The sequence below is a fragment of the Sphaeramia orbicularis genome, chromosome 3, assembly GCF_902148855.1.
Source record: "Sphaeramia orbicularis chromosome 3, fSphaOr1.1, whole genome shotgun sequence".
Lineage (NCBI taxonomy): Eukaryota > Metazoa > Chordata > Actinopteri > Kurtiformes > Apogonidae > Sphaeramia > Sphaeramia orbicularis.
The window spans coordinates 30,702,927-30,724,155 of NC_043959.1; the positions used below are offsets into that span (position 1 = coordinate 30,702,927).

Genomic DNA, 21,229 nt, shown 5'->3' on the forward strand with positions numbered 1-21,229 from the left:
CAGAGCCACAGGTTGCCCAGCCTGGGTTTATACTATAAAAATAGTGGTATAAAATGAACAAAAAAACACATTTTCTGTCATTATTGTGACAGTTTTAGTGGTATTTTAACAAGCAACCTGATTAATCAGCTCTCTGGCCTTACCCACCTCAGCATTGGGTTCTGCATTCTCAGAGATCTTTGCCAAACATGAATGATCGGTGAATCTCGGAGCATGGTCGTTGACATCTTTAATTTTGATTGTAGCGGTCCCAGTTCCCGTCATCCCTCCGCCATCTCTGGCCTCCACAACCAGGAGATAGGACTCCACCTGCTCTCGATCCAGGCCGCTCATGGCAACAGAGATGGTCCCTGTGGTGGGGTTGATAGTGAACATTTCCGAGAACGTGGGCAATCCTCCCACCTCGACGTTACTGGCGTCCAAACTACCCACAATCCTGTACGAGAGCACAGCATTCTGTCCCACAGCTGAGTCGTCCAGGTCGGTGGCTGTCATCTCCATCACGGACGTCCCTGCCACAGAGTTCTCGGCAACGTCTCCGTGGCAACTGGGAGCGCAGGTGAAGATGGGGGCATTGTCATTGATGTCCCACACATTGATGATGACGTCTGTGAAGCCCGTCAGACCTTCGCCACCCTCGTCTGTGGCCAGAACAACGAAACGCCACACTGCACGCTCCTCGCGGTCTAGCGTCCGTTGGGCGTAGATCTTCCCTGTGACCTCATCTATTATGAATTCACTCTCAGCACCCTGGCCATGAAGAGAGTAACGCAGAGCCTCCTGGTCAGCATCTTTGTCTGGGTCAGTTGCTGTTACCTACGACGTCAAAAGCACAAGAGAGACAAAGAGGTGAGAGTTTAACCGCTGACGTTTTTACACTGTTTAATAATTGAAATGCAGCTGACTGGGAGTGATAGCTTCACTTGCAGCATTTTACAACTTCTCTGTGCAGTTATACACTCTGAGGTGAGTGGACCTGGCAGGGATCCAAACCCCTCAACCCCAAACCTCACCTCTTTTCTTCTGTCAGCTCTGCTCTCACTCATCTTCAGCACATCAGGAGCAATTACACCTCAGGCCGGCTAAAAATGTTTCAATTTAGCACAGTAATTGCAGTGTGATGTAGATCCAAAATTAGCTTCTGTTTCTTCAAAAAAAAAAAAAAAAAAAAAAAGGAGCAAATATATTGTTCTTTGAGTTGTTCTATGAAAGTTTCAAATGGATATGTACATCCCTTTTCCTGCCTCACCTTAAATTTTGGTGAACTCATTTTATGCAACAGTAAAGGGCAGTATGATCTTCACATACGACTCAAAAAATGGAATATTTTCTTGCAGATTTGCTTTAGCCACAGACTGAATGTGATTTATTAAAAATACATTGATATGACCTCAATGGAAAAGTAAAGGGAGAAAACATTGATTTGAGGAACAAAAGGAGAAGTAAACTTTTACTTTAATATGTGTGTGATTTTATTTTTATTTTATTTTATTTTATTTTGATTTTATGTGTTGTTTTCTTACTCGCTGTTTTTAATCACCTTTTATATGTTTCTTTTATAATGTTTTAAATGTGTTTCTTTTTGTTTCTTTTATTTCAATGTCCTGTGTGAAGCACCTTGAATTGCCTTGTTGCTGAAATGTGCTATACAAATAAACTTGCCTTGCCTTGCCTAAACCTTGAACATCAATTTTCAATTAGAGGATCACATGTGTTATCACACAGTTGTACGATTATAAGTCTGTACCTGTAAAACAAACACTGGCGAGCCATCGAGTTCCTCTGTTACACTGCCGTAGTACTCATTAACAGTAAACACCGGAGCCTCATCATTCTTGTTAACCACGTTTACTGTCACTGTTGTGTAATCCTCCCATTTCCCATCTGAAGCCAGGAGATGGAGCTTGTACCTGTGCAAGAGACACTGCGTCATTAGAGTGTCGGGAAGATTACTTGGATGTGGTTTCGAAAAAGAAAAAAAAAGGAACATCAATTGCACACAATTTAAATTTGTTTAAATCATAAGCATGAACAGAGGAAAGAGATTGCATATACAAAGTACAGTGAATAAATAAATCACTAAATAAACACCAAATGTTTTGTTTCGGATGAGTGCCTTGAATAAGCATGTCAAACAGTTAAATAGCTGTGTGGTTTATACTATAGGAATATTCTCTGGAGTGTGTTCTTACCGTTTGTTCTGTTCATAGTCCAGAGGCTGTGCGATAAAGATTGTGCCCACCTCTGGTTCCACATCAAACACCCCTCCTGTGTTCCCTGATGTGATCTGGTAGCGCAGCTTTGCATTCCCACCTGCAAGACCACAAGGTTGAATGAAGAATGGCAGTGTGAATAAACAAACCTTAGTTACTGACTGAGCTGAGGAGAGAAAGTCAGTCTTGTTGATGGTGTGATGCAAAAATGGGCCAGGAGCTTATCAGCATGGTGAAAACCTGATCCCCCATGGATCTAATGTTCCTACATAGTTCAGTGTCATCAGTTCGTGCCAATACATTACTTTATCTGTTAACTGAAAGAGATAGAATCAGCCTGAATTGGGAGGCAGAGTTTAGTCAATGGTGGAATCAGTTACGGGGCAAAAAAGGGCCTAAATACTTACAAAGGTGATTACCATCGTCTGTATTCCTGCTGTGCAAGTCAAGTAAATTTTATTAATTAACAAAGCCCAAGATCACAAATCATAGATTTGCCTCAAAGGTTTTCACAATCTGTATAACAGAGTAGAGGAGCATCTTGAAACATAAGATGCTGCAAGACTGGTATCTTAATGACAAAAAAAATCTATGAAGACATAAATGTGAAAAACATGCACTACAGAAAACCCCAGGGCCTGTCATGTAATTAGAACCTGGCTATTAGGAAACAAATTAAACTGTGCACATACTGTTCGGTTTTGTAATGTTTCTCTGACGAAAAAGAGAAAAAGTCAAGGACAGCAGGCCTGTTACTAAAAAACATTGTTTGTCATCGTTATACTACTTATGTTCAATGTTCTGAAACTACACAAATTGTCACTTTTACTTCAAGGATTTGGAGGTTTAAGATCAGATGTACAATGCAATCAGAAAAGCTGATGAAACTAGTCTTAAGAAAATCATTCCTTTTATTGAAACAGAACACAGAATAAAAAATGAGTGAGGAACAAATGTATGACTTTACATCTTTATAGGCATTATTTTAAGACCATTAGACCATCATGTGTTATTTATGTCACAAGCAGCCAATTGCAGAACATTAGATACATGTGATGGCTTGAGATAGACTAACTGTAATATTCCCTACTTCATATATCATCTCAATTACATCAGATGTGGACAGAAACAATCACATTGTTGGGGATTGTTCTTATTGTACTCTATGTTTTTTTAAACCAAAATACAGTCTTTCCATAAAACCAATGCCATCAGCTGGCTGTGCTTAAAGTCCTGGTGAAATCATATTATGCTGCTGGGATTAAAACCTATACAAATGATTCAGACATTAGCTACAGTGAACCTGCTAGAAGAGGAATGCAGACATGTGTTTTTATAGATACAGAAAGAATCATGCATAATATCCTGCATCCATTCACAAAGACTGGGATGTGATCCATGAGCAAATCACAGGACATATTATTTGAGTCACTGATATGGATACTAGTGTGAAAGGTTAGCGCTCATTCTGTTTGTTTAATGAGAAGAATAACATATCTAAGACAAAAGCCAGTTTTCCACTAATATTTCCAGGAACTTTTATTTTCAGGAATTTATTTACCCCTGTAATTTAATTCCTGGTAATTTGTGTGGTTTGCAATTTCAACTTAAATCAGACTGATGATGGCTGGAGGAGTGGTCAAAGAAACTAACTTGTGCAATAATCAATGCCATTATACTGTTAAAAATGCCATTTACACCTAGGTTTGTATACAATTTGAAGAAAATATAGTCATGCAGTAAAAAAAAAAAAATATTAAAAATAGAACCAGTTCTATCCCAAAGCTAAAATTTTGTCCACAACATCTTGAAACATATATGAAGACATGGTAAAAATGTCAAAATTGTCATTAACTGGCCACATGGTCATTTGGGTGCTCAAATAAAGAGTGTTTTTGTAAAAAATTGAAATCGACCCATTTTATTCATTGCCTCACAGCAACACTTTTCATTGAAATGTAGTCTTTTTGCAGTATATTGTTGCATCTTGACCATGAGAATCTATGCAAAAAAAAAAAGAGGTCTCTACATTCATCCATTATGGCACAGTGCAGGCCTGAAGAGAGAGGACATTTTGAAGAATTAGCCTTTTCACCTGATTTCAAGGCGTCATGGACCAAACATGAAGGCACCTATAATTATTTTGATGCAAAATATGATCTTTTCAGGGGGAATTCACCCCAGACAGTAAGTTTCAGTGGTGTAGCTTGAATACCTGAGGAGATATAGCTCCTCAAAGTTGCCCGAAAAGCAAATTTGCAAAATTAAAAAAAAAAACAAAACATTAATTTTCAAAGGGCTGTATCTCCTAAACTATTACAGATATGACATTAAAATGTTGGATGTGTTCGTTTATCTGGTAGGTGAACAAGTGCGATTTTTTTCATAATTTTCTGAAGGGGTCATATGGAGCACTTTCTGAAATCTGGATGATTTGGGATGGAATGACCCATTACACAGTCCAATAGGTGGTGGTAAAAGACTAGACTAAAAATTTGAACTCTGACCTAACTTTCCCAATCATCATCATCATCAACATCGTCATCATTATCATCATCAAAGTTGTTCTGCTCTTCAAAAAATGTAAATAAAACCATGCGATCTGTATGGAAAAGACACGGTCAACACTGACTTCAACATGGTGGGTGAATGGAAGTGTGCAATGATGCAAGGGTGTTCCACAAATCAGCGTTTTTCCACACGCAACCCCACCCCTCAAGAATTCCTGGGAGGGTAAAAAGTTGTATCCCCCTAATACAGTGGTTCCCAACATTTTTTGGCTCGTGACCCCATTTTAACATCACAAATTTCTGGTGACCCCAGACATTTAAAACAAAGACATTTCTTTTGCTAAAATTATTTTTTTTTTTGATCACGTAGTTTGCTATACTATGTTACAAATAAATGTTAATTTTAGATGACATTTAGTCTATATAATGTATATTATTATGGACGGAGGTAGAAAAGCCAGGTGTAGATTACTGCACAAAGTGAGAATTTGATTTTCCTTGGTCAGGATTTGTACAGTCAGTCCAGCTTGGATTTACAAGGCTGACAATTAATACTGAACAAACAATAAGTCAAACTATGAATTATGAAAGAGCTGCAGCATCTGAAACTGACCACAATGAACATTTGAAAGATCAACAGTACCACAGTGCTTCAGTTTCAGCTTCAGAGTTTGTCATGTCTTTTATGTATTGGGATTGTCTCTCTCAACTCACCATATATTTTTTACCTATAAGTTTTTTTTTGTTTGTTTGTTTTTTAATTTTTGTCAATTATTAGAAATTGCAGGCAACCCCACATAGGGTCTCGACCCCAAGGTTGAAAAACACTCCCCGAATAGGTACTTTAACACCCCCCGCCCCTGAGTAATTGTGGTGGAAACACAACAAGGACTTTCAAAATCGCAGGTAAATGACAAAACTTCCTGCAATAGAAAAAGAGCTAAAGTTGTAATTCATCAATATGGTTGTTTCCGAGTAATACTATGAGGTACTGGTGAAATATCAGTAAAAATTCTCAGGGACATTAATGCATAAACTAATTTACTCTATCACTCCCTGTAGATCAGTTCTATTGTGAACTGGGTTTTCCGTTTTAGAAAAAGTCAGGGCGACACTAGTTTACAGAACAAAATATGAACCAGGGTCTTTACCTTTAACAGCATAATAAAACACAACACCTGTTTGCAAGTATATCTTATAAAATCTATAGAAAAATAAATAAATGAATAAATCGTTCTTTGAGTGAAGCAATGAAGTGCCTTAACTGTTGAGTCCCAAAAGTCAGTACAGCTACCAGAAGGCTTAAACCAGAACAGAACCTTAATAGTTTTCCACTGAATAATTAACACTTAATTGTTGTATGCAAACTTAAATCACAGGTCCCCTCCTCTCCAAAGTGCTCTCACTACTTCACCCAATGATCTGTTTTCTTTTCAGGTCTGCAAAGCATTTTTAATAATGTCCATTAGATGCTGATCAAGAAAATGGTCCCCTCAATGCAATTACTGGTAAACCCAAGACTGCATCTCAATCACTGTTGCATCCACCACCCCTCATGTTAATATGATGAGGAAAGGAGAAACCTCCGAAGACAAGATGAGAATCGTAGCTTATTAGTGAGATGAAAGTCAAGGAAGGAGAGAGGAGAATGCCCTAATCCAGATCATTTTGTACCGTCTGTCTTTTGGCATTTTAAATGAGACATCGGGGGATATATGCAATTGCATCCTTTCTTTTCCTCCTGTTTCACTTGATGCTTTTTTTCCTACTGGTCTTAATCTCTTAAGTATTTAGGAAACTGCTGAGACCCGAAGGACAAAGGAACAGCACAGGGAGTGAAACAACCATTAAAACAAACAAACAAATACAGAGAAAATGAATGTTCTTCCCAGTCGTACCAATTTCAAAACCCTATTCATCTCCCCAGGTGCAGCCCTTTACTGAAACTGGAGTATACACACACGCTAACACAAAAGCAAACACACACTCAACCACAGCTCACAGATGTCATCAATAGCAAAGACATCAACAATTTCATTCTTTTATGTATATAAATGGAGCTGGGAGGGAGCTCTTTTGTACTTCCTCCAACACTAGTCGCTTTTCCATTGACCCTCAAATTGCGCGAATATAGCTTGTGCCTAAAAATTTACCTAATGGAAAAACGACAACTTCGCCAAAAGTCTCATGTTTCAATTAAAAGTTTTTGCGCTGGCAAGAGGTGGCTTTTCGGGCATAGCACAAATAGTATATCACGCAACACTGCAATGGAAAGACCTTTTTTCGCAGCTAGAGTTAGGTGAATTAAAAAAACAGATGTTGACGGATGTTACAACAAGCAAAGAAGAAGAAGAAACATGTCGTGGTATGTGTGGACACACCAGGAAATCCAATTATTTTTTAATTTAGTACGAGATAGAGAGTTATATACACTGAACAAAAATATAAACGCACCACTTTTGTTTTTGCTCCCATTTTTCATGAGCTGAACTCAAAGATCTAAAACTTTTTCTATGTACACAAAAGGCCTATTTCTCTCAAATATTGTTCATAAATTTGTCTAAATCTGTGTTAGTGAGCACTTCTCCTTTGTCCTTTGCTGAGATAATCCATCCACCTCACAGGTGTGGCATATCAAGATGCTGATTAGACAGCAGGTGTGACTTAGGCTGGCCACAATAAAAGGCCACTCTAAAATGTGCACTTTTACTGTATTGGGTGGTCCAGGGGGGTCAGAAAACCAGTCAGTATTTGGTGTGACCACCATTTTCCTCGCACAGTCTTCTTCATGAATTCTCTGAAACAGCTTTGGAGATGGCTTATGGTAGAGAAATGAACATTCAATTCATAGGCAAAAGCTCTGGTGGAGATTCCTGAAGTCAGCATGCCAACTGCATATTCCCTCAAAACTTGTGACATCTGTGGTATTGTGCTGTGTGATAAAACTGCACATTTTGGAGTGGCCTTTTATTGTGGCCAGCCTAAGGCACACTTGTGCAAAAATCACGCTGTCTAATCAGCATCTTGATATGCCACACCTGTGAGGTGGATGGATTATCTCAGCAAAGAAGAAGTGTTCACTAACACAAATTTAGACAGATTTGTGAACAATATTTGAGAGAAATAAATCTTGTGTGTACACAGAAAAAGTTTTAGATCTTTGAGTTCAGCTCATGAAAAATGGGAGCAAAAACAAAAGTGGTGCGTTTATATTTTTGTTCAGTGTATAATAATGTAGATATCTGTAAATCAGCACCATATTTACATTCATCGCCATGTTTATGGAATGACTTCTCGTGTCATCTCATGATAATAAATAAACAAATCATCGCATTTGTGATTTATTGGAAAAACCAGCATTACGCACCTCTGTTTTTTTCGACATTTAGTAAATATCAGTAAAGTTTTACGCAGATGCTCAATGGAAAAGCGACTATTGTTACCTGCATTATCCAAACTATATTTTAATGTAAGTTGGGACTGTGAACATCCAAAGCTCACATTGATTAAAATACAACTTTTATAGGATGCTCTCTCACATGCCGATAAGTAACTCCCACTGCCACGGAAGGAGAACGCATTATCATTATGCCACTGAGAATCAGCGTTTTGTAGTGTGTCGACAAAAAGCGCCAGAGGAACACCGCAGCCTTGCAATTGGCCAACATCAACCGACAGCGACAATAACATAAACACTCTAAAAATGGCCATAACTCTAAGTTGCATTTGGAATCCGTCAGAAGTGCAATGAATTGAAGCTGACAACTTGGCGCAAAGACTAACGCTCCGAACTTTTCAAAGCCACCTTTCAAACCCTACAGGGGTTCAGTATATCTGTTCGATTTTGCAGACTCTGCAGATCCAGCAGAGTCGATAAATGACTAAAAGGATGCAGCTTCACGTCTGGCATATCCAAATGTAGTGATTCGCAACATCAAATAGAACAACAATGTTCAGGAAATTCATTAAATAAGCTAGTTTTATTATAAAGTGTGTAATGTGAATCTTAATTATATGCTCCTCATTATTGTCAGCAGCTCATAATCACTTCCTCTGATGTCTTCACTCTTCTTTTCCTGCCATTACTTCAAACACCCACTGTCTCAGCACATCCCACTTTCACTCTGCTGGTGGTAATAATGTTATTCTGACTCTGGCAGGCTTCTTACCCTCATACAACTAAGTGAGCAAACATGTGTCTTCTGATAGGGCTGTGCATATGTGTAGCCGCTGAGGGTTATTCATCACAACAGAGCGTGAGGTGCATAGTGGGACCCTGCACTCCAATATGATAAATGTTAGATAAAGTAATACTTATTTTTACTCTCCACAGTCTGCTGTTTCTCTCTTTCTTCTTAGTACATTGTCTGTGCTTTTCAACTAGTCATCATGGACAGAATCATAATGGAATTACATGACAGTCATACAAGGCAAAGAGTACTTAAGCTCACAAATTTTTAGTACAATTCAAATTAGGAATGCACGCAAATATCAGTCACACATCACTATCAACATATAAGATTTAATTTCACCGATGGATTAGACTGATATTTATCTACTGTGTTATTACCCCGCCCCCCCCAAAGGAGAGGCAAGGGGTATTGTTGTTGGTTTGGTTTGTTTGTTTGTTAACTCTCTGACAACAAAACTACTGGTTGAATTCATGCCAAATTGGGTTTATAGATTGCCAGTGACCCAGAATAGATCTGTTTACATTTTGGGAAAAGTAGGTCAAAGTCAAAATTTTTTATGAATTTTTAAAATCTTTTTTTTTTTCCCCATTTACTTATAATGGGTGAAATTTCACATGTCTGTAGCAGCAAAACTATTGGTTGAATTCATACTAAATTGGGTTTATAGATTGCCAGTGACCCAGAATAAATGTCATTACATTTTGGGAAAAGTAGGTCAAAGTTCAGATTTTTTTTTTTTTTTTTTAATGAATTTAATCCCCCCCATTTACTTATAATGGGCGAAATTTCAAACGTCTGTAGCAGCAAAACTGTTGGTTGATTTCATACCAAATTGGGATTAAAGATTGCCTGTGACCCAGAAAAGATGTCACTACATTTTGGGAAAAGTAGGTCAAAGTTATTTTTTTTTAATGAATTTTTTACATCTTTTTTTTTTTTTATTTCAAATGTCTATACAAACATCAATTTTGTTTCAATTTACTTCAGACTTGGCACATATATAGAGGCAACTGATATGTTGACATCAGCACAGGCACAGACATGATGACATCAGCTGGATCCATTTCAAAATATGCTATAATATGTGCGAGGGGCGGGGTTTGTTGTATCTGGCACCACTTCATTCATTTTCCAAACTGCTTAATCCCAGTGACTAACATGCAAAGGCAGGGTGCACTATGGATGTGTTGCCAGTCATGTGTCATTACAGGGCTGATATATAGAGATAAACAACCATGCACGCTAACATTCACACTTGTGAGAAATTTTAGAGTTACATCGGGTATGAGGTTTGAAGAAAGGACCCTCTTCCTGTAAGGTGACAGAGCTAACCATGGTACCACTGTTCTGCCCCTGTTGTGGTATATTAAAGGTTTTATTCAGCAACCATGTGATTAATCTAATTAAAATTTAGCATTAGTCTGTATATCAGCCCTGTGATGAACTGGAAACACATCCAATGCAGATGGATGGATGGATGGAGTTACAGCCTGAAAGACTTTAAAACAGCTTAGTAAAACTATTTCTATAAATAATGAATTATTGATTATATGATTGATTATGTAATTAAGATTTTGCCAGAACTAAAGTGGGAATAAATATGAATAACAACAAAATGAAAACAAACAGAAAATTAAATCAGTTTGTACATCAGTATCAGCCTAGAATTTGTGTGCCAACATACCTTGGCATATGCTTTAATAGAGATAAAAATGACAAAATCATGACAGGGTGGGATTTACGATCCCAAAATGAAAAATATAATCAATTCATTATCAATTTGATTTCTCTATCAGTTTGCTTGGTGTCTACAATCAGATATATGACAAAAACAAGTAAACCAGTACCAACCAGAAAATCGTTCTTAAAAAAAAAAAAACTAAAAAACTATTCTAACTGATCCTTTGAGTAACTGATTAATGGCAGTGGCTCTCACAGCTTCTCAGTCTGAACTGTGGAGCTCTACAGGCAGTGATCATTAACTGGCGACCAGTGGGCCACATCTGCCCTGCGGAGCTTTAATAAATTCATAAAAGATGAGGAGGAATTTTATGAATGTGTTTGGTATTTAGGATATATCACAGATGTTCTTCCAATATTGAAGTAATCATAAAAACAAATGAGATGGAGCCCATTTGGGATCATTTGCTGACCCAGAATATGTGTTATATGGGCAATAAATTCATCCTCTGTCAGCTTGTCATCATCGAGTAGCCAACACAACCAGCTGCAAAATGTCTTCAACAATCAAGGCTTCTGCATAAAAATGTCAAAATCAGTTACATTTGATTGAATATTTCTTGAATATATCCTGAATTGACAGCTCCCCCTTGTAATCACTAAAGCAAAGCAAATTGTCGAGGGCAATCAAAAAAAAAAAAAAAAGCACAGAGGGGAGTCTCTAATTTTTACAGGTGATTTACTAACAACTTGCAAAATTGTGAACACAGATGTAGCCAGTTCATTTCAGTAATGACATGCACTGCTCTACCAAGACCAGTGCAAATTTCTGAGTTCGACTGCGAATAAAAGACTCTGGTTACAGCAGAGATGCAACATAATAGGCTTTATACATGTATTACTCTGGAAACAGCAACACAGACCAAGAAGAAATTGATGGATGAATGTCATCTTGTCTAATATAGTGACTAAATAACTGTACTTTAACCCTTTAACTACCCACTAAGAGGAACCTGATGAGTAACTCAACCATATGGTCAAACAGGCAGTTAAAGGGTTAAAATAGCAGTGTCCAGTCTGCTCACAAAGGCATGTCTGGATCACCTTTACAACTGAAGTAAATATGTGCAGGGAAAACTCATTCCACAGAGGAAATGAAAGACAACGGGTGTTTAAAGCATATGAGACACACATATAACATTTATAGATGCATGTATAGCTTTATAACTATAGCACTGAATTCAGAGTTGAGTTGTGGATACATTTATTTTCTATGGTAGCTGGGATATTGTTTTTAATATCAATAATACAGAGGAAACATTGCGAACTGTCTGCAACAGCTACTGAACAAAGAAAAAGACTTGGATATTTTTCTGTTGCTGAGCTGAAAACTTCATGTCATCATACATGTGAGTTTTTTTTTGCCATGAAGTTTCATTACTTTCTGGGAAAGCAAAACCTACTGTTGAGCCTCCTGGTGATTTGGTCAATACCTCTTTCCAATAATGATCTCAGCACCAGGAACAACACAGGTGAAAATGTGGAATGATTTACGTTCAATCCGCTCTGATAACACCTTCCTCTGTCACTCAAATAAATTAAAACGAGTAGAGAAAATTCTCTCTCCTACCACCTGCTCTCTATTCTCAGCATTACTGTCACAGTCCCACAAACAGGTTAAGACATGTTTTTTTCTCTGCTTTAAACACAGGCACAATCAGCAGTAAAACGACAGTCGCAAACCTTAGTACATCTTGTTAGTCTCCACCCAAAAATTAGTACTTTGAAATGAAAACTCCCACAAATACATATGAAATTAACTTGGTGCACACCTTTTCTGAGCTAACTCTGGACCTTTAGTAAAGGAGAAGAATTTATAAAGGAACGTATATAAACAACAACAAAAAAAAAACTATTATTTTCAGTATAACTTCATACATCAATAATCAATAATATCAGAAAAAAAAACAAGCAAACAAATAAATACATATACCAAATTGTTATCATTAAACGCCTGAGTATTCATTTCCAAACAAGTTAATTGCTTGACTACATATTCATTTTGTATTTAGAATAATATTAAGCTTAATCAACTAAAGCACTATTCAGACTGGATTGGCCAATTTGCACAACAAGTGGGAGGGGTAAATCCATTAACGCACCGCCGTCCCCTCCTGTCATTTGCGTTGCTTCCTGTTCCATCAACTGGATGACTAAGCTACTAACATTTTTGTTTTGCTTTTGACCTTCTTTTGCTTCTGAAATGTGTTTGTCGTACGCCAATTCTAACAGTACACGAGGTTTTACACGCACTTGTCCGACTGCCTATTGGAAAACTGAGTGCTTCTTCAAGTGCCTCCATGCTTGAAAATCCACGAAAAACCAGTTGTAAACAGGATATGACGGAATATCTACACACATATTAACTACTGATATATTCGCAGGGGATTAGTATTAAGGGTGGGCGACACTGGGAATTTTGGTATCGATCAAATACCAAGTAAATCACAGATACCAATACTTCTTACTTGAACTGTCATGATCATTGAATAATTTTGTAATTTTGTCTTTAGTTAGTTGATTATGATAAAACACAGGACAAAAATTTTAGGCAAATAAACATGTTTTTTTTATTAACTACCTACAATATAAAACAGGGGTGTCAAACTCACTTTAGTTCAGGGGCCACATTGAGCCCAATTTAATCTCAAGTGGGCCGGACCAGTAAAATAGTAACAGTGAAAAAAGAAAATTATATTATGATAAGGTTTACATCTACAAAGTTTCCTTAAAAATCTGAATAACACGAACAACTTGAATTGTCTTAAGAAAAAAAGTGCAATTTTAACAATATTCTGCCTCAGTTTATCAGTTTATCATTTACACATGTGCATTAAAATCACACAAAACATTTACTAACAGGCAGAATATTGGTAAAATTGCATCTACTTCTCTTAAGACATTTCTATTTGTTCATATTTGTTCAGGTTATTCACATTTTTTATAAAAGTGTAGTTTGGTAATGTAAACATTTTCATGTAATTTTACTTTTTTTACACCAAAAAAACAAAGAGAACATTTGGGGTTGTTATTATTTATAGGTTATTATGATAATATTTTACTGGTTTGACCCAATTGAAATCTAATTGGACTGTATGTGTCTGTATGTGAAACCTGAATTAAAATGATTTTGACACCACTGATTGTTAATTTCTTCAGTGTAATTTTTGCATTTCACAAATTCATCCCACGGGCCGGATTGGACCCTTTGGCGGGCCGGATTTGGCCCCGGGCCGCATGTTTGACACCTGTGATTTAAAACATTTAACAGTATGACAATAATAAAATAATTCTACTTTTAAATGACTTTATTGCACACATTACATGTGGCAGTTTCCCTGTCAGCTGCAGTGAATAAGGTCGACACAGCACTTCTCTTTCTCTCTGCCATCATGGGCTGCTCTCACTCAGTGCTCTGACTCTGAGCAGGGGGGGGAGAGAGAGAGAGAGAGAGAGAGAGAGAGAGAGAGAGAGAGAGAGAGAGAGAGAGATGTGCTGTTTACATAGACAGACAGACTTGGAAAGAAGCTGCGCTGGCATGAACTCTGAATAAATTTGAGTACTTTGCTGGACATATAGAAGAGAAACTGCAACAAAAGAATTGATCTCATCACGCTAGTATCGATCTGATACCGATACTCACCTTGGTATTGATACTATCGATATTCAGATCAATACGCCCAGCCCTAATTAGTATTACTTGGGGTCATTTTCCTGGACCCTTTTACAGAAGGTAAAAGTCACTGTCATCTTTCCTGACACTGTGCGTTAATGATTACTGATGTAGCACATTTGGATGGGACTAAAATCCCTTGCAATTATTACTTCACCCCACGTACCTATGTAAAACTAATCCAGTCCGAATAGTGCTCAGGTCATGCAATTATTTTGGTTATGGTTTTGTATATATTTTTGGTTTCTTTCTAAGCAGACATGAATTGCTAAGGCAAGAAAAATTATCTGTCCGGATCACTACTTCTGCCAATCAGTGTGTGCTGAGCTGAAATTTAAAGATGATTCCTCTCAGGGTCATTTTGGAAAATTCTGAATAAAAAACGGAGCCTAAAGAGACCTTTCAGAGTATCAGAGTATTGGCTGACAGAATTCATTTGAACTTCTTGCAAAAGCCAAAAGCAAACACACTAGCATAATATGTTCCATATCAAATGTAGAGCTTTTGGGGAATACACACTAAACTGAAGTTATGATGCATCCAGGTACAACACAAACTATACTGATCCAATGAATCAGATAAACCACAGGCTGAAGTGTTAAAACATTATATTACTTGTGCATGAATAGATCTACATAAATTATCATAACAATATAAGGTATCTTCACTTAGTATTTTTATTTTTTTGTTAAGAGCAGGTGTTGGGTTTTTTCCGCTGTATCGTGTGCTGATGAATCATCACTGTTCAGCCTTCTTCCTGCTTTAATATTAGAGGGTTTATTATTCTGCCAAGAAAAGGAGCAAGTGAGTGTGTGCTTAAGTCGACAGTTAATGCTTAGATACAATCCTTTGGAGAAAAAAAGAGAAAGGGTATGTTTGCTTTTACATAAGGTTACTGACAGCTTTTAGTGATGTCAGACTGGATGTCTTGGTTACACACACACACACACACACACACACACACACACACACACCCTTCCAAAAAGTAATAAACACCTGAGAAATTAAAGTGATATAAGAAACAAGGCTCATATTTGCAAGTCCAATTTTAGTCACATCATCTCTAAAAATAGGCAAACATAGGAATTGAAAGCCAGACACTGGAGCAATGGCTGTTGTTAGTGATCATGAGAGTATAAGCTTTTGGTTACAAAGCACAACCCCAGCCTGTCACAATGACATAGTCCATGGATTGCAGTCTCATTTTAGTTCAGAGGACACATTCAGCCCAATATGATCCCAAATGGGCTGGACCGGTAAAATAATAATATAATAACCTATAAATAATGACAACTCCAAACTTTTCTCTTTGTTTCATGGTGGAAAAAGTTGCAAAATTAAATCAAAAGCTAAAAAAAATCTGATAATGAAAATATTTAAAAATCTACAAACTATCCTTTAAAAAATATGAATAACATACAAAAATTAGAAAAATAATATTCTGCCTCAGTTTATCATTTACACATTTGTATTATATGTTAGACATGGATCTACAAATACACAAATTTAGTAACACGCAAAATATCGGTCAAATATCACCTACGTTTCTTAAGACATTTCATGTTGTCCATATTTGTTCAGGTTATTCACATTTTTTGTGACAGGATAGTTTATAATGTAAACATTTCCATGCAACTTTACTTTTTTACACTAAAAAAAAAGAACATTTTGTAATTCTCATTATTTATGGGTTATTATGATAGTAGTTTACTAGTCAGATCCACTTTAGATCATACTGGTCTGTATGTGGAGCCTGAATTAAAATGAGTTTAACACCATTGACTATTAATATCTTCAGTGTCATTTTTGCATTTCACAGATTCATCCCACGGGCCGGATTTAACCTTTTCACAGGCTGGTTTTGGCCCACGGGCCGTATTTTTGACACCAGAGACATATTCGGTTACTGCAAGGTTAACAGTTAAAATACTACAGAATATATCAACTATACATTAACAAAGCTCAGGGGGTAAAACTTTATCATGAACAGCTACAGTACTTTGATGAACACTGTGGTATGTAGGTGCATCCTTGTGTGAAATCAGCATCTGAGAGATGAAACAGATGTCAAACGAGTGAGTGGAAGTTTGACAGTGTTAATTCAATTAACACATCATTCTTCGGCTTCATTCATCAGTTTTTTTCAGGGTCTATCTCATCCATTTTTACTAAGATCACACAAACCAGACAAACAAATTTAGTAGGAAAAGCAGTGTATCCAGCAGCCAAAAAGTACATAAGTAAGTCAGTCTTCCGGATGCGACCACATTAGCCATAACAGCTGCACTATCCATTTTTATGGTGGGTGGATCAGCATTTCTCATTTTGTGTTGATGTTTTTTTTCTAGACGACCAAGTTTGCTCCAGTTGACTCAGCTGTGCCTTGAAGTCTGATGCAGCCCCTCATCTTATATCCTATGCAAACCACATATACTGACAATGGAAACTTCTTTTTTTTCCCATTTGTTCAGTGAGCTGTGACCAACAGAAATTTTGCAATTTGGAGTCCCTCCCAGTTTCTAGATGTGCTTTGATAGAGACAGCCACGGTGCTCACAGATCATTTTCTGTGTAGGACACTAACAATGATCTTGACTCCTCTACTGAGAGCTGACATTTGCCTCTGGTCATGATAGTTAAGCGTGTCGACATGTTTTACCACAGAGATAAGTCCCTCTAAGTCACTGTATCAGGGTCTTTGGAAGCTCTCAGATCCTAACAAGGCTTCTTAATTAGTGTGGGTGCAGTGGAAAGGTCAACCTATTTTTATATATATATATATATATATATATATATATGAGTTTTTTAAGTATCGTTGACACATTTGGTGGTGTTTTACAGGAGAACAATTGAGACAGTACAGTGATTACAGATTTGTTGTTATAATGGCATATATTTTGGTCGGGTGTGCTGTCAAACTGAATTACATTCATACTGTATCTTCAGTGTGAATTTTCATCCTTATGTGAAGTTAAAACTTAGGTTAAGATGATATACACATGTAAGAAGTATCTGATACTGTACTATTATCTGTGGAATAAATAACTGTACATGTCTGCCTTTGTGTGTTGGACACCATTTACACAAACTCCAACAAAAACCTGTTTCTTTGAGGGCATTTTTTCACTTGACCATTACATACAAGGCAAATAAATTTGCTAAAAAAATGTTCACCAAAGATTTCAAAGGCATCGACCAGCTGTAGTTCTGCCTCTCCTCTAATGTGAGCTGTGTGCAACATCTTAATGGCGGAAAATAATAAAACATCTCCAAGCTCCACATGGTGAAGTAGACCTTTTTGATGTCTGAGAGCTTCTTTCTTTGCCTTATATTGAAAGGCTGATATAAAACCGTTTCCATACAGAAGCCCATTCAAACTCATATAATGCAGCACTTCTCAGAAACACAGCAGAGTTTTTATGGTTCAAACTTATTATTATTACTATTTAATCAGAAAGTAAAAGGGTAGCAGAAAAATGCAAGAGAAAAAAAGTTGCCACTTGAGAAGTTTCCATGCTAGTGGATTTGTCAAAAAACATATGTATGTGCTACGTACAGTGTTGCACAAGTTACTTCCAAACTGTAATACGTTACAGATTACTTGTTACAGTATAACTGTCTCAGAATTGTAGCTTTGTCTGTCAGTTTTCTCATTTGTGCACAAATAAACGGATTGCCTGATTGAAGCAAATCCATTCTCCACGAAGTCTTTGTTGTTTTCCAACCATCACAACGGTCTACAATGTTCGAATCCCAACAGGAACGCTTGCATTTTTTCAACATTTTACATGTTCAAACAGGGGGACACCGGTAGATAAATCTGCAATTGAAAAAGAATTCTAACTAGTCATAGAAACGTTAGCTTACCTTGTCATTGCTGATCACGGGGATCATGCTAATGCTAACTAGCTTCTGTAAAGCAGGCTTAGGGTTAGTACTGAGCATACGTCCATGTGGCCAGTGTACTGTCTTCTACCGTCTTCACCCACTGGCTGAACACCAACAGGAAACAGAACTTTCCTGACACAATTTTCCTTAATGTCTCACAGTTTTGCTGTTTTTTTTTTTTTTCATTTGAATTATGAACGAAAAGCATGTTTTAACACAAGCGCTATTGAACACGTACCAAGTAAAATATTACTGAAAATCGATTAGTATGCCTTACACTACTGCGTTACAGCAAAAAGTAATCAGTGACTGTAATGCATTACTTTTGTAACGTGTTACTCCCAACACTATGTATGTATATGTACTGTATGTCACTGACCTTCATCCCCGTCGTTGGCACTGACGGTGAGGATGGCGAAGCCCACGTCTGCGTCTTCATCCACGTCGACTTCATAGGATGACTGTGCAAACGCCGGCTTATTATCGTTCACATCGCTGATGAATATGCGAACATACGCCGTATCTGCCAAAACAGATAAAGTGGGAGATGAAGACGGATGAGAGAGAGAAGAAAGGTGATTATAAACATGAGGTTGTTCTTATTCTGTCAACGTCAACCTGAACACCTGTCTATCTCTTTTCGCAATGCAACAATTCAGTGTTTTTTTTTTGTTTTTTTTTTGAGTATATACACACACAGCAACACACACAGGAAGCTAAATATTACTTCATGCATTAAGATAGAAACAAAAATACCTTCCTTCTATCTGCTTTTCTATTACATCTGTCATCTGTCACTGCTATAATACTATTAAATCCAGCTGTTTTATTTTATCTTCAGCATCCATCTGCCGGCTGCAACGGAGTACAAAGCACCCAAGGGGTATAAGAGTAAGGCTCGGTAGTTGAGCAACCTAACAAACTACGCTTCCTTTGATATTGGTATCAAAACGAGCATAATTTGCAATACACGCTTGAAGATAAGATAAATTATTTAAGCCAGGGTGGAAGAGATGGTACAGAGTTCATGTCACAGATAGCAAACTAATGCAGCCCTCGGAGCTATAACAAAACAAGTCGCAGATGCCGGGGTTCTGCACGTGTTTGGAATCAGACAGACATGGAAAGGAAAGAGAAATGGAAGGATGGGGAAAAAAAACATATACAGAAAGCAGATAGGCAAATGTAGCTGCCATCCGCTCAATATCCTGCACGTCTGTTAACATTGCTTGCTCATCCATGTTTTCACACATTCACAGATATGTATGTGTAAAAATCACACTCCCAACCCCACCCCGCTCATTAGCTTGGAAGTAGCTTGTTTTCCGTTCACGAAAACAGTGTGTATCAAGGTTATTTCTGTGACCATTTGACAGCAGTTTCTTTTCTGCGCGGCATCTCTTGATGCTCGGTGGATGCGTAGACGAGCTGTTAGCGAAATACGTGAGGGAGGTGACGTTTGCTTTTTTCGCACCATTATCAAAAGAACAGATGTTTATGAACAAAAGAGGAACATGTTAAAAGGAAACAGAAAAAAAAAAAAAAGGCAAATTCATGTTATGCTCTTCTGCTAATTAGCACAGAGGACACAGCTGGAATGATACAATGTTAAGCAGGCCTTGCATAAGTTTGGAGAGGGAGATAATTAGATTAGCCATGTTTCGGAACATATTTATCAGGCACTTCATCGTCAGACAAGACACTTAATAAATGTTTAAAAAAGCAACACAAAGAGTCCCCAAGCTAATGAACACCTGTGTGAAAACTGAAACTCGCTTGGATGATGTGATGATTGGGGCTAGGGCTTGTTTTTTGAGTAATACAAGAAAACTAAATCAATACCTTTTGAAGGTAACATCAGTGCTTAATAGTCTTCTGAATGCTGAAATGATTTAACACTGGTGAAAACTATAATAAGCAGCTGATTAAGAGAGAAGCACCCAGAATGCAGTGGTCTGGGTTTATCGTGTTAAGGATTTTGTTTTTCCTTCATTTCGTACTCAGACACTATTCAACTATGAAGGTCAAAAAGACAAAAAATGTTGCTTTATAGTTTAGAGAAGCCAAACAATATGCTGGAGGTTTTTTTGTTGTTTCCAGGGTTTACTTTTCTTCAACTCACCTGTTGCATGTCAAGGTACATAGAGATTTTTTATTGTTATTTGTTTTTCAAATATGGTCAGTATTAAAGTAAAATAGAAGAGGGAAAAATGCACAAAACATAAAAAAAGGTGGAAAAAAAAAACAACAACTCTCAAATGTTGTTTTTTTTGCATCTAGTTAGACCATGAGACCATGAACATGAGATAAATGCTACTGCACTCTAAGAAATGATTCATGTGGTTAGTAAGTTATGCTTAAAATCAAGATCTTTTTCTGCTTAAAAAATTAAGTTTGTTACATGTACACATTGTAATCAGTTGATAAGTTATTTTATTAAGTTGGTCTAAATGAAAAATAAGGGAAACAGTCTTAACTTAGTAACATATTGATTTTGAACAGACATTTCTGCCTTTAACTTAACAAAGAAGTACATTAAGTTAATACAACTTAAAAATCTTGTAAGCTTCCTCTAAAAGCTGAGTATAAAGCTAACATGCCTGGACATGTTTTGCTGACTACCACAAGAAATGGAGGGAAGCACAGAAAAAAAGTGACAAACACGATTTTGCACAGAAATTTACCAAATTTTAAGGCTAAGGTTAAGAATAATACACATTTTGCTCCTTTCTAATTTAAAATTGTACTATATATTGTAGTGTGTTTGCCGCATTGCATTGTGGGTCTTGGGTATATTGTTGAAAATGTGTTATTTTATGTGCAGGGGTTCAGCAGGGTTGTGGTGTTGGTGTTAATTTTGAGCTAATGTGTGTACGCTAATGTTTATTGGCCTTTTTGTGTTTGAACTGCACCGTGAGTAAGAGCCATAGGCCAAACGATCTCTTTCCTGTTTATTGACATCTGTGGTAGTATTGTTCAATATAACTCCTAATAACCTGACAAGTATAAATTA

The 21,229-nt window shown here is 37.1% G+C and overlaps 1 protein-coding gene across 1 annotated transcript in view; it reads right to left on the reverse strand.

Annotated features, from left to right (window-relative positions):
* The window catches only part of LOC115413880 (neural-cadherin), a 527,604-nt gene that overhangs the window by 254,947 nt on the left and 251,428 nt on the right, over nucleotides 1-21,229 (reverse strand). Inside the window, exons 16-19 of the mRNA XM_030127006.1 lie at nucleotides 18,596-18,739; nucleotides 2,193-2,313; nucleotides 1,748-1,910; nucleotides 148-816 (exon numbers count right to left, since the gene is read on the reverse strand). Coding sequence (XP_029982866.1) covers nucleotides 148-816; nucleotides 1,748-1,910; nucleotides 2,193-2,313; nucleotides 18,596-18,739 — 1,097 coding nt within the window. The remainder of the gene's footprint in view (nucleotides 1-147; nucleotides 817-1,747; nucleotides 1,911-2,192; nucleotides 2,314-18,595; nucleotides 18,740-21,229) is intronic.